Raw genomic sequence first — 14,399 nt, forward strand, 5'->3', positions numbered from 1 at the left:
TAATACATCGCACGTCTTGTTTCCGCGCGTTCACGGTAAAACCAAAGGAACGTACGGAAAGAAAACGTGCGATGTATTAGGGAAATGCCAAAAATGCTGTTGAAATATCACGAACACGTCCGCCATTATGGCTCGTAAAAAGCTGGATAGTCACTCTATGTTAGGGATGGCAATTATCGCCAAAAATGGCTATCGATAACAATCGATATTTCCCGTCATTTAATCGATATTATCGATAAGTATCGATATGTTTGCCATCCCTAGTAATAATTGTCGATATTCGGCACTCACGAAAAAATTCGGTTAGGGTTTATTTCTAATTCCCGTCGTATAAGTAAAGCCATTCTAATTTTCATCATTTGTTGGATGCATTTAATGAATACTTCGAAAGTTCTTTGAAAGCTGATTTGACTAAAACACACTTACCTTTCAATCCGTGAACTTTGAAATCACTGAAAAGCGATTATTAAAGCGTATTATTGAAATTACGCAACTGACTTTATTTCTTAAAGCCTAGTATCGACCTGAAAAGAAATGGGCAAAAAGATAGGCCAAGAAATGCCAAAGAAAAGATTTTGCATTTGCGATTTCTTTAGCAGTATGCACCTCACAAGAAATATTATTTCACTTTCAGATGGCGTAGTTTTACATGCAAGTGAATTGAAACGTCACTTTTTCGTACGGAATAATATCCGGCGCAATTATTACCACAAGAAAAACTGACAGATAAATGCATGCCTTGCAGTTGTCAAATTTTCTTCGGTAAATAACAGGATTTTTTCTTGAGCTGTTTTCTTTTCAGCTGGATACTAGGCTTAACACTAGATATATCAGACCAGTCATTTTGACTGGTCGTGCAATTTCATTTTGAAATTTCTACAACATATAACATTTGCTTTTAGAAACGATGTTATGACTTTTGTAGCTATAACTAGAGAATACATTTTATTAACTTAATGTTACTTTATATATATTAGTAACAAATATAATTTTTGCTTTTGCCATTTATACCAGCACCAGTCAAAATGACTGGTGCAAGATTCTATGAAGAAATGTAGCATTTCGGGAGAACGGTGAGTCCGAAACATGAAATTATTCACTAAAGTGCCGTTCCTAATGGTCCTTGGCCATTTTTGTAGTGTTTTGTCGAGAGTCGGTCCTTTCCGGCGGTTCTATTCTTCAACTTACCGATTTCTCGCCGGATCTCTTTGAGATCGGAAGTCGAAACGCCTATAGGCTCTCCTAGGTTGACTTTTCCTCCATTTCCTTTTGCTATATCGCAATTGAGATCCCTATCAAAGAACTGCCTCCACCCACCAACTACCTCGCGCTCGTTTGTAGCCAGGTTTCCCGACTCGTTTCTACACATGTCAGGCCCCGGTGTGTATCCTTTACAAGATCGGTTCACCTTTTCATAGAACTTGCGCATCTCACTACCCTGAAATAAAGGTGTTAGCTCTCCTTCTGGCGTTTTGCGGCCTCACTGATGGCCGAACGTATCCTGCTCCATTTATCTTCGAGGGTCGAAGCACCTGGCCACAGAGGAAGGCGCGTAGTTCTCAGCACCTTGCGGATTGTCTAATTACCGATTGTTTAACCATGGAGGGTGGCGTTATCGCAAGGTATATACCGTCGATAATTTTGAGCGCACGTATACTGCTACTAGGTAATGATCTGAGTCGATATCCGTACCCCGTAGGGAGCGTACGTTGGTGATGTTCGAGAAAACCCGGCCTTCGATGAGAATACGGTCGATTAGGTTCAATGTTAGTTGGTCAGGTGATTTCCTGGTGGTTTTGTAGATATATGCGGGAAAAGAGTGTGTTTCTGATCCCCAGGCTTCGGGAAGCTGCAAAGTTGATGCATCGTTGGCCGATATCACTATACATTTCCTGTCGATCTGATCGTTCATGTCCCCAATGACGATGATATCCCGTGGCGAGCAGCTATTGTATGTTGCCTCTAGCTGGACATCGAACGCTTTTTTCTCGTCGTCGGGTCTACCTTCGTGTGGCCAGTGCACGTTTATGATGATGTAGTTGAAGAAACGGCCTATTATCCTCAACACACACATCCTCTCGCGATCCTGCATTCTGCCCATCACTACGAAGCCCGTTCCCAGCACGGTGGAGCAACCAACGATTGGGCCAAAAATTGGACCTTGCCGCCACGGATCCCCCACACCTTCCCGCCTTTGCGACAGATCTCCTGTAGTGTCAATTCACAATGCCGAACTTTTGCGGTTCTAACTGAACGAGCAACATCCTGTCGCCATCCACGAAATTTAGTGATTTACAGTTCTAGGTAGGAAGCACCCATTCCAAATCCTTGTTTCGTCGCCTTTGTCCATGCTAAATGTTCCGAGTTGAATTTTCTTGATTTTTCGTAATATTTTAGATAAAAATAATTTGCCTTACTAGGGTTGTGCTACCGAGTCTCATGATGGGGCTGCCATCGTATAGTGCAGAGACAAGACAGTGCCTCCTTGCCTGTCGATATACGACCTTAGTTTCCGCCAGGGTTGGTTATCACACCTCCGCTAAGGTTGCTCGTATTCCGGCTGGTAGGGTAATCAACCTATTTTGGGCCCCAACATAATTTGGACACTTTACAGCAAAATCAAATGGAAGTATCCAAATTATGTACAGCTGCAGATGGGTCCAAAACAGGTTGGTTACCTTACCACGAGGAGGTGGAGATAGAAGTTGCTGGATAAGAGGCTAAGGACCACTATGGGGTCTTTGTTGCACATTCTTCAGTCGTTCACCAACCGTTTCTTATCCACCAGTCATTTTGACTGGTTTTGGTATAAATAGGTATATTTAAAATGCTGGTATATCTAGTGTTAAATTCGTCGTACCGTTTTAAAATCCGTCCATCAAAATTTTTTTATCGTCCGAACTAAAAATCCAAACAATGTTTACGACATATGTTATTCTGCAAAATTTCTGCAGCTTAGGCAAGTTTTCCTGGCTGTAGAATAACGACAATGCCTTGCGTGAGTTATATATTCATTTATGAATGACGGAAAGTAAAACGATTAGTTGACATTTTCTTCTTCGTCGCACCAAAAAACGTAGAAAACTTGACTAGTTGGACTTTTTTAATGATAAAAAGCATTTGAATAGATCTCAGCTCACTTTGATTGATCGCGTATGATAGACAACAAACTAAAATATTAGGGAATAACTAGTTTTGCATTGTGTCATAAAAATGCTGATATTTTTAATAATTTGTGTTGGATAGGACGGAAATAGGCAATTATGACGAAGCCACAACATTCCCTATCAAATATTTATTTTTTGGATTTTAGTCACAATTTTGCACTTTTCTTGCGAGGTTTATCTACAGATCATAGTTCAAGGACAAGTTTTGATCACGAGGATTGTCATATATTACGGTTTTTGATTCAATCTTCTTAAAATCGACCACTTCAATTGCGTGACCGGAATTACCTGCGTTTACGATAACTTAGCCAGTTCTAGATAGAATTAGCAAAAGGGTGGCCTATTTACGGGTCGACCCATTTAGCGGGGCAAAATGGAAACACATACATTCCACATAGACTAGGCTGACCAGACGTCCCGGATTGTGCGGGACTGTCCCGGATTTGGATGGCGTGTCCCGGATTACCAAGCGTCCCGGAAAGTGTCCCGCATTGAGTATTTTTTATTCGTACCAGTTGAATGTTGAAACACTCAGAGGAATGCTACAGATGAGTTCTAAGAGGTTTTCAAGAAGTTTCCTATTTATGAATTATTGTTGAAACAAGTAAATTCAACTGAACAATTTATGTATATTTTGTATTAATTTGCCTCTAAATAACTTTGTTATACCGTGGACCGCCGTTCATTTGAACGATTGCTCAGCAAACTAACGGGGTTTGTTTTTAGTTTGAATAACTGGCGATCTTAAATATGCTGCACTTGTATGAATTGGCCCTTTTATTTGATTAACTGTTATTTGATTTGATTTGATAAGTCATTCAATATGTCCTGCCGTCGGTCGTCGTCGTCAGCATAACGTCGGGGTGGTTCGTGCTGTTTTAAACAATCAGCGCCATACAATTTGATCTTGAGCCTCTCGTCGCCAGTTTCCCAGGCGACTTAGAAGTCTCAAACCGCTTTCGACCTGGTCGAGCCATCTGGCACGTTTGTCCCCCTGTCGATGTCCCCACGTATGGCATCCTCGTAGACGAGGTGTCCGGCTCATCGTAGCCTACCGACTTTCGTCAAATGTACGAGCAATCCTTAACCTTAAGTAATACCTCATGATTTATACGCATCCGTCACTCTTCGCTTTCACTTTGTACTCCACCAAATATTGTCCGCAGAACATACCTCAAACACGGCAAGGGTGCGTATGTCCTCCGTGAGCAGCATCACAGTTTTAAGTTCATGAAGAACTACTGGTCTAATAAAGGTTTTGTACATTGTCAGCTTCGTACGGCGGGATATGCTTCTTGATGGTAGAGTTTTGCAAAGAGCAAAATAAGCTCGCTTTCCCGCGTGCATGGGGTGTTGGATCTTTTGACTAGTGTTGTTTCCCGCGGTCACAAGTTATCTCAACTATGCGAACTCACTACCACTTCTAGTTCGACACCATACCGGGCTACCGTCCATGGGAGTCGCGAACTTGTCAGTTTGAGCCTTTTCCTTTCATGTATTTGGCCTTCTATGCATTTATTTTTAACCTAAAATCCTTGCTTTCAGTCCAGGGTAGATTGCCTTTGCCGTCCCGCATTCGTCCAAAAAAAATCTGGTCACTTTAACATAGACATATCTCATATTTATACAATAGTAAAAAATTATTCCATATCCCAGGCGGTACATTCAAATAAAAACAAACTGATTAACATTAATTTATTTTTTTGACAAATGATACACAATCAAACAAGAAGATATTAACAGTGAGGTCTTTTCCGTCGAAAATGGCATATTTTTGACTCATCCCATTGATTTTTCCGTCTATTTACAGTAAACTCATTCTGAGGGTATTGCAGAACAAAGTTCGACTGCTCCTTCTTATATTCAAATACAACTGAACTACGGCGGTTCGTCGTAAAATCAGTCTTAGTATTCAGTAAGTAACTGGCATCAACAGCTACCGTGTCTCCTTTTGCGCTGTGGTCGATATCATTTGTAATTCTTACGCGCCTTCTATTTTCACCTTTGTTTTCGAGAGTATTACTGTTTGAAATGTTCAAAAAAGTCTCGCTATTCTTCAGTAATTTAACACCTCTTGATTTTGCAGAGTATGGGCTTGATATCTCACGTCTTTTTAAGTCAGCGAAACAAATTTGTTGCTCGACAACCAGAGACATCTTCTTGCAGAAAAATGTTTTCATTGACTCGTTGATAACCAAGCTACTTTGGAATGGAGAGTCGTCCTGAGCTAATAAATATCGATTTGACTTCAGAAGCTCCAACTTTTCAGGACCTGCAAAAATAAGTTTGTTTTAGGCATTGTTTATCCTGATCCATGAGGCAAAATATTGCAGGGATCTTTTGCAAACCTACGCTCCTTACCGGAAGATGTGTCTATCCCAGATTTGCTTCTATCATTGGAAATAAAAGCGTTTTCGTATAGCACTGCTTCTGCAATTCTTTGCTTGGTTTCTGTATCAGTTTCTGAACTTGACATTACTTTGCTTATTACTATTTATTTTGTAATAATAATCAAAATTTAAATATACATTTATTTATAACGAAAGATAAACACCGCGAAGACCAAGAAAGACCAGAAAGACAGTTCGACTCCGATCCGAGATAGCATTGGGCGATACTGTATCGGTATCGAAAAAATCGACAAAACTAAAGGAACGGGCGGAAAGAAAATGTGCAATGTAAACAGAGATATTAAAAGGCTGTTAAAATAATACGAACACAGATAAAACGGTCCGTCTTTTTGGCTCGTAAAAAGCTGGATACACACGAGCTGGGTATGGCCAAAAACATTCCATCAGTTTAAGCGTGAATACGACAACTGCCCGACATGATGTCAAAATCGTCTTCGGAGACGCTCAGCCTCGGGTGGGCAAGGAGGAGGAATTCAGACCGGTTACTGGAAAGTTCAGCACACACCCGCTTACAAACGAAAACGGTCACCGAGTCATTGACTTCACAGCCTCCAAAAATATGGCCATACGAAGTACGTACTTCCGGCACAGCCTCCCTTATCGGTACACATGGAGATTACCACAACAGACTGACTCACAAATCGACCACGTTTTGATTGATGATAGGCACTTCTCGGATTTCGTCGACGTTAGTGTGATATTCAGCCAACTGATTATGCTCGATCTTACCACAGTTAGAACCTATCGTGGCACAAACACTCGATTCTGTCCACTACCTTTTGATGGTTGAAGTGCACTGAAGACTTTCCGTTGTTACCAACATTCGGCATTGCCGCCCGCCACGATCCAATTTGGAACGACTGAAGTTACCTGAAGTCATTACTGAGTAGGGAAATGTCGTCGTGGTTGGGCCCTCTTTTGGTCCACAATTCTCATTTCAAAAGAAACTTTGGAAATTTAACAAAGGTCTTATTAATAGTTCGTATTTAGACCTTTGTTAAATTTCCAAAGTTTCTTTTGAAATGAGATTTGGGGACCATAAGATGGCCCTACCACGACGACATTCCCCTACACGCAGCGCAGCGAAAGGTGCCATTGGGTTCACTGAAAGAAGTCAACGTAACGACTGGTTCGACGAGGAATGCCAAAGGATGTTAAACGAGAAGAATGCTGGGCGTGCGCTGATGCTGCAGTAGGGGATCCGTCAAAATGTGAAACGATATCGACAAAAGTGAAGACGGCAAACCTAGTTTTTCCGAGATAAGAAGCGCCGTCTGGAAGAAATGGTTCTCAGGAAACGAGTAAATTCTATAACAAGCTGAACGTAACCCGCAAACGCTTTGTGCTACGAGACGAAACATGTGGGGATAAACATGTCGGATGAACGAGAGGCAATCGAAAGATGGAAGCAGCATTACAATGAGCACCTGAATGGCACGGGGTCGAAATACCAGGACAGCCGGAGCCATCGAGCAGCTCAAGAACTACAAGGCAGCTGGGAAAGATGGCATCATAGCGGAGCTTATCAAGATGGGCCCGGATAGGTTGTCTTGTCGACCTATCTGTACCGGCTGATAGTTGGGATCTGAGAAACAGAATAGGTTCCGGAAAAGTGGAAAAAGGACTAATGTGCCCAATATACAAGAAGAGTGACAAGTTGGAATATGAGAACTATCATGCGACCACCATTCTCAACGTCGCTCATAAAGTGTTTTCTTAGATCATCTTTCACCGTTTATCACCGCTAGCAAGTAAATTCGTGGGAAGTTTTTTACCGCATTTTGTAGATTGACGATTGACAACCAACCATATCTTTGTGTTGCGACAGATTCTCTAACAGTATCACGAATACCAAGTCCCAACGCACCACTTACTCATAGATTTCAAGGCCGCGTACGATACTATCGACCGTGAAGAGCTATGACAAATTACGAACGAAAACAGAGCTTTCCGGGAAGCTGACAAGATTGATTAAGGCCACGGTGGATGGTTTACAGTTCTGTGTGGGGATTTTGGGTGCGTCATCAAGCCCGTTTGAAACACGCAGAGGATTTCGACAAGGCGATGGTATGCCCTGTCTTCAGTTCAACATCGCGCTAGAAGGTGTTATGAAACGTGCGGATTTTAACATGCGGGGCACGATCTTCAATAAATATAGCCAATTTATCTGTTTCGCTGACGACGTAACATTGGCGGAAGGACATTCCTGGCGGATGCAGAGCAGTATACTAAACTGAAACGAGAATCTGTGTAGTTTAGATTGGTGGTTAATACGTTTAAAACCAAGTAGCTGTTAGCAGGAGGAACCTAGGGCGATCGAGCTCGCTTAGGCAATAGTGTGTAGACGAGGCGTAGACGAGTTAGAGGTGGTGGACGAATTTGTATTTGTAATTTGTCGGATAACACCTGCACCAGAGGAATACGCAGACGTATTCTTCCCGGAAGTCGTGCTTACTACAGACTTCACAAGACAAGGGGTCTCCACCCCCATAACACTAGTAAGACCGGTAATCTTCTATTTTTTGTTAATTTTCCCGCTCACAGATTTTATGCTTTCTCAATCTCTATTGACGTCCTTTGAGGAATGTGGAAATTGATGATATCCTATCGTTTTATTATTCATTTATGTTAAAATCACAGCAGTCTTTTTTATGATAATTTTTTTTCTTAGTACGATATTTACAGGCGTTTGAATTTGAATTTGAAATAGATTTTACTGTAACAAGTATAAACCCAATCAGTTATTTTATTTATCGTTAAAGAAATTGCAAATTTCTATCGACAGAATTGTTGTTGTCATTTTAGGTTTGAATTTTATTACTAAATTATTATTTTTTTGTATTATTTTGCAAAATTCAGTGGTAGAAATATGCAACGAGCGCGAGTGAATGGAAATTTAGTATTAACATTTTTTTTTTTTCAGTTTTCTATCCAATCTTGCCAATTTGGCAACTGTTTCGTGTTAGCATTCTGTATCTATGGCGTTTTGCTCGGGGGAGGGGGAGGATGATTGTGAGTGTGATTTTAAAAATAGAATGGATGTTAAAAACCCTGTAACATAAAAAAACATAAAGTTCTGTACGCGGTAGTGACAGAGTTTCTTTTTTGATTCATGTTTTCGGGGGAGGTATTTGCATTCACGTGTATGGCTCAATTATATAGCTTATCAGTTCAGCTGTTGTTAGTTTTCCTTCCTTGGTTGGCTTAATAGCTATACAAAATTTGTGCTGCAGTTTCCTCTATTAATCGTATCTTACATTTGTCAACTGCCTTGATGACTTTTGCTCCGAAGCAATTTTTTTTACAATTCGTGATAGATTCCAAAAACCACGGGTTAACGTGTTAGAACTGAAACTGAACGGAAATAACCTCGGTGTTCCTCTTCCGGATTGTGTTATATGTATTTGTTTGGGAATGTTTTAATTCTTTTAATATATCTAAGAAGAGGAATACAAAATTTTGCAATAAAGCAATTCGACGCTCACGTAACACCGATGGAATCATTTACAGTCGGAAGGCTTCTTAAGCTGACGGTATTTAACCGGAATTTGTAATTGGTATTTTTTTTTACATTTGGAATGTACATTTTTGATCATATTAATTGCACTAGAGCTTTTACAGTTTATATCTTTAGGGGAAATCACAAGGTTTTGTATGCAAAGGTCATTATAACGAATCAATTTTTGAGCTGAATTTCTGCGATTATACACCGTGTTTTCATCTTATATGCGAAACAATAACCAATAGAAAGATTTGAATCCGGCCTTTTCGTCACAATTTTAAAAATAAACGTTTACTTTATGCTTATCCCGACCAACACGTTAGCACTCGATTTGCCTTGTTAGGTTTGTTTTATGTTGCCCCACTGCGACTTCGTACCGGAGAATTTATAATAGCAAAATCGTGTCTGGTGCAATGTCGATCGGGATTCAGCGACTATTTCCTGCCATTTTGAGTGCACTAAAAACTTTCCAAACATAAAACTTATGCTAGTCGGCAGCATTTGATTTCCGGAAATAGTAAATAATTTTAAGACTAACATTCTACGCTCCAACGAAAAAATTGAAAATTAATTTTTTTGTATAATTTTTTTTTGCTATCGCCCAAAAATAACATGCTCATAATCGTTACCAAGGTTAGCTCATTTATTCTTGACTAAATTATTATTTGACGTGCACTCAACATGACGAAACATTTTCCGAAGACAGCCACTTAAGTCCCGGAAAATTTACTATCGAAATGACTTCCTAAACCTTGCACAGCGCACAGTCACGTGTGCCGTCTAATACGAGTATGAATATTTTTTTTGATTTGGATGTATCGCAGCTGACCGGACCGTGTACGGTGTACTACATAAACTAGATGATCGTTTCGAGATTACATCTCATGACAATAATGCCTACCAAAATAAAAAAAACAATTCAAACGTGGTTTAAAATATGGCAAACGAAAGATATTTTAACATGTGTGAAAGAGTTTTTAACACGCTGTGAAATACTATTCCGAAATAACAAAACATTTATGTGTTTCATTCGCTAGCTATTCTGATCACAAAGGATTTTTTTTCGTATTGCATCGATCATAGTTCGTATGTGAACAATTAATAATTATTACATTTCTTCGATTAATGTGTCCGTTAAATAGTTTTGTGTGTTTTCATGCCGCACGGATTACCTATGAACACAATGCAGAATCCTTCGGCCGTTTCATCGTCGACGATAGGACAGAGATATTATCGTTTTGGCTTGTCTGTTTTTGAATGGGTTTCACTCATCTCCAACCAGTGACATTATTTTACATTTTGGGTCCCAATATTGTTAGGATTTTATCATGCACTTATGACGGTTCTAATGACCAGAATTGGGCAAGAAACCGCGATAAGAGTGCAATAAAACTCAAATTGTTTCGTGGGTTTACAGTGTGTAGATAATCTGCTTCCAGTTAAAAAAAATTAAAAACTTGAACTAATTAAAGTTAGTCTGTGGATAAACTACTCACGTTTGAGGAAAAGGTATACATAAAAACCTAATTGATAAATTAAAGCTAAACTTTCTCGGTCGCACACGGCTGTCGGAAGGTGAAGAATGACGATAAATGTGGCCGCGTGTAACAGTAAACAGGAAGGAGAAACACGGCGGTGAAGAAACAATAAATTTGTACAATTGCAACGAACGAGAAAGGAATAGTATCGTAAACCCGCGCGGAATTGGAGCTTCCGGTCACCGCAATAAGTTTTATCAAGCAGCAAGAGCTCGAACCGTCGAAGAGTAATGGACCGGCATCAGAAACGCCTTCATCAAGACCAATGACGAAATCCTCGACAAAGAGCGCAGCAGATGGGTTTCAGATGAAACTTGGAGTACGGTCGAGAACTTAGGCGTAACTTGGAGTACGAACGAAAACCAACCTATTTTTGACCCCATCAGCAGCTGTACATTATTTGGGCACTTCCATTTGATTTTGCTGTAAGTGTCCAAATTATGAACAGCTGCTGATGGGATCAAAAATAGGTTGGCTACGCTACTGTATCCAGCTTTTTACGAGCCATAATGGCGGACGTGTTCGTAATATTTGAACAGCATTTTTGACATTTCCCTAATACATCGCACGTTTTCTTTCCGTACATTCCTTTAGTTTTACCGTGAACACGCGGAAAGAAAACGTGCGATGTATTAGGGAAATGTCAAAAATGCTGTTCAAATATCACGAATACGTCCGCCATTATGGCTCGTAAAAAGCTGGATAGAACAGCTTAAGCGATGGACTGATCATTTAAAACAACTCGTTCGAGTTACAAATACCAGAGACCAAAAAAACCAGCAACGCATGACGCCAATTTCGTCGCATTAATCGCATCAACTGTGAGCAGCAATCAAAAGTCTGCAATCTGACAGAACGCCAGAGATAGACTGCATTTTAGCAGAGATGCTTTAGCTACCGAAATTTTAATTGCGTTTACTAGCGGAAAATTCGGTTTATCCCAACCCCCGGGCATCTACTATGTTTCCTGAAACCGCCACAAAATAAGATGGCGCTACAGGCGTTTTGCTTTTAATACGCAGCATTCACACGGCAGTGAAGTGATGCGATCAAGCCAACAAAACATAATCACGTAGAAGTGAAGAATTTTACATGAATCTCAATGACAATTCATCGATAAAAATAATTTACTTTCAACTAACAGAAAACGTCGCCTTGAGGACAAGAAATAAATGATAATGCAGCGAAAATTACGTCTGGCGCTGCAGAAATATCGTGTGAATCGTTCTTTTACACGCACACTAGTGATCCGATACGTATAAAAGTGATCCAGTGATCCAGCTATGTTGGCTTCACCTATCCAGCTTTTTACGAGCCATAATGGCGGACGTGTTCGTAATATTTGAACAGCATTTTTGACATTTCCCTAATACATCGCACGTTTTCTTTCCGTACATTCCTTTAGTTTTACCGTGAACACGCGGAAAGAAAACGTGCGATGTATTAGGGAAATGTCAAAAATGCTGTTCAAATATCACGAATACGTCCGCCATTATGGCTCGTAAAAAGCTGGATTGGTTGAGTTCAACGAATTCCAGGACTCTCTTCTACCGTTGTTGACTTTGAAAAAGCGTGGAGAAGTTCCACATAAGCAAGTCCATCTCATTGAGCCCAAGTTCGAGGCGTTCTCCTGCAAGATGTTACAAAATAGCATCTTGCATTACCATAAAAGATTACTTCGGAAACGAGATAGAGCTGATATTTCTCGTCGTTATGGAAGAGATACTGATGGGAGCCGAATCGATAACCAGAGCAAGCTAGATGACTGCTCCGAGAGCTCCCAGACTGCAGGTCTCATAGTCAATGTAACAAAGACTGAGTCTATGGTAGTAAACACTGATGATCTCACCATCTTCACCGTAACGAGACAACCGGTGGTAGCTTTTCAATATCTTAGTAGCCGAACAACGCCAGATGGCGGTACCAAGATTGACATAACCACACGGACCAGGAAGGACAGGGTTGCTTTTGCAGGTCTGCGAAACATGATTGTGCTCAAACCAGATCACTCTACATACCAAAACACGAGTTTCAATTCAAACAATAAATCCGTATTGCTGCACGCCTGCGAAACGTGGTACGTCTCTGCGAAAACAACGCAAAAATGGCAAGTACAGTCACCCCAGTATTACGGGCCACCCAGTATTATGGGCCAGTCTATACTTTACGTTAGTTTTATACATAGAAAACTAATATTTAACCATCGAGTATGAGTTTAATAGACAGAAGCAACATTCCGCTGCATGCTTGACAGCAATACACTTAGTTCCAATGCGCTAATTTTCCTAGTTTTCCGATAATTGTCAGTAGGCTCCAATCGACCGTCGATTTGTTGTTATTTTTGCGGTTGTTATAAAAAATCGGTAGTGAATTATAAGCTGAATAGCGGCGTAAATTTTTATGTCTAGGCGCAAAATGGATGGGAATCGAGGGAATAGGTATGTATTCATTGAATTACGGTGAAACCACCTAGAAAAATTCATTTTCGGCTTTAATATACGAAGTTGAACAATGGCCCATAATACTGGGAGCAAAATTAACTTTTCCCAGTATTATGAGTCAAGCATATAGATCAACAGTACTCGCTGTTTTTGCCTAAAATTGTAATTTGTTTTCAGTAAAACGAAAAAACGTGCAAGGAAAATCAATATACAGAAATCGTAGCACTATAATCCTGATATATTGCATAACGCTCTTGATCTAGCAAGACAAACCGAAAAAGTTCAGGAAGTTGCAGGCCAACGCTCTCCAATTCTTCGGACACCGTGTACTCTCCGCCAGATCTCGCTCCACCTAGTCTGACCATCTTGCTCACTGCGCCCCTGGTCATCTTATTTCTACCGGTTTTGAAGAAAAACCATCTTTAAATAATAGTTGTCCGCCATTCTTGCAACTTGTCCTGCCTATCGTATCCGTTTAGCTTGTCGCTTTTTGTATACTTGGTTTGCCATAGAGACCACATCACGTTGATGAAGCCCTCTGTGTCATTCGACTGAACTTGACAATCCATTCGAAATCCGAACACAGAATTTAGTACCATTCATCATAGATTGAATCAGTTTGATGAGCTTCCTGAAGAAGAAGCTAAAATTGAATCTAACCTTACCTCACTCAGACAGTTGCTGAGTTCAGTACAAGATACAACAAGATCCCTAAATCGCGAGAATTACACACACACTCGAGCGCGCGTTTTTCTCGAAATAAAACCAATTTTGTTTCACTGTCCCATAATACTGGGAACATTGACTTATAATTCTGACCAGGTTTAAAAGTGGCCCATAACACTGGGAATGGAATATGCTTACATTTTGTTGTTCTGCAAAAAAGTATGGGATTTTGGAACAAGATTGCCTACAGGACATCAATTTATGAAATATTTATAACCAATTAAGTTAAAAATAAACTGTAAATTATTTAAATCTGTGTTTCTACCAATAATTTTATAGCATCATCATGCTTAACTGGCCCATAATACTGGGATGACTGTATTTATTTTTCGCTGTTTGCGATCCTGTCTAGTGGTCTGACAACTGGATATCCAACGAGGAACTCCATCATCGGCGTGTCATCAACGGCCACAACTGACTAGCAACAGAAATTCGAGAACGTAGGACACACCTTGAGGAAAGAAGCAAACGAGATCTACAGAGAATCTACTCGGCGGGAATCCGCAAAAATAACGTAAAACAGCCAGACACAGAGGTTCATGGTGACGCAGCTTAACCAACGACCTCCGGACTGTTGATGAAAACCTATCCTGACGACTGGTGAAATCCATGGC

At 40.3% G+C, this 14,399-nt stretch overlaps 1 protein-coding gene across 1 annotated transcript; it reads right to left on the bottom strand.

Annotated features, from left to right (window-relative positions):
- Positions 1–4,848: 4,848 nt before the first annotated feature.
- On the bottom strand, positions 4,849–5,706 carry LOC128737966 (uncharacterized). The gene is made up of 2 exons (XM_053832760.1): positions 5,529–5,706; positions 4,849–5,439 (listed from the first exon to the last, which is right to left on the bottom strand). Exons 1-2 carry the CDS (start codon positions 5,641–5,643, stop codon positions 4,904–4,906), a joined length of 651 nt encoding a protein of 216 aa, XP_053688735.1. The 5' UTR covers positions 5,644–5,706; the 3' UTR covers positions 4,849–4,903.
- Positions 5,707–14,399: the final 8,693 nt, after the last annotated feature.

Source organism: Sabethes cyaneus, chromosome 2 (assembly GCF_943734655.1).
Source record: "Sabethes cyaneus chromosome 2, idSabCyanKW18_F2, whole genome shotgun sequence".
NCBI lineage: Eukaryota > Metazoa > Arthropoda > Insecta > Diptera > Culicidae > Sabethes > Sabethes cyaneus.

What these genes read in the sequence shown, in the direction of transcription:
- LOC128737966 (XM_053832760.1), bottom strand. Translation starts at nt 5,643, where the DNA reads ATGTCAAGTTCAGAAACTGATACAGAAACCAAGCAAAGAATTGCAGAA. An exon ending in TGGGATAGACACATCTTCCG is followed by an intron (nt 5,440 to 5,528) that starts GTAAGGAGCGTA and finishes TTATTTTTGCAG; the next exon opens with GTCCTGAAAAGTTGGAGCTT.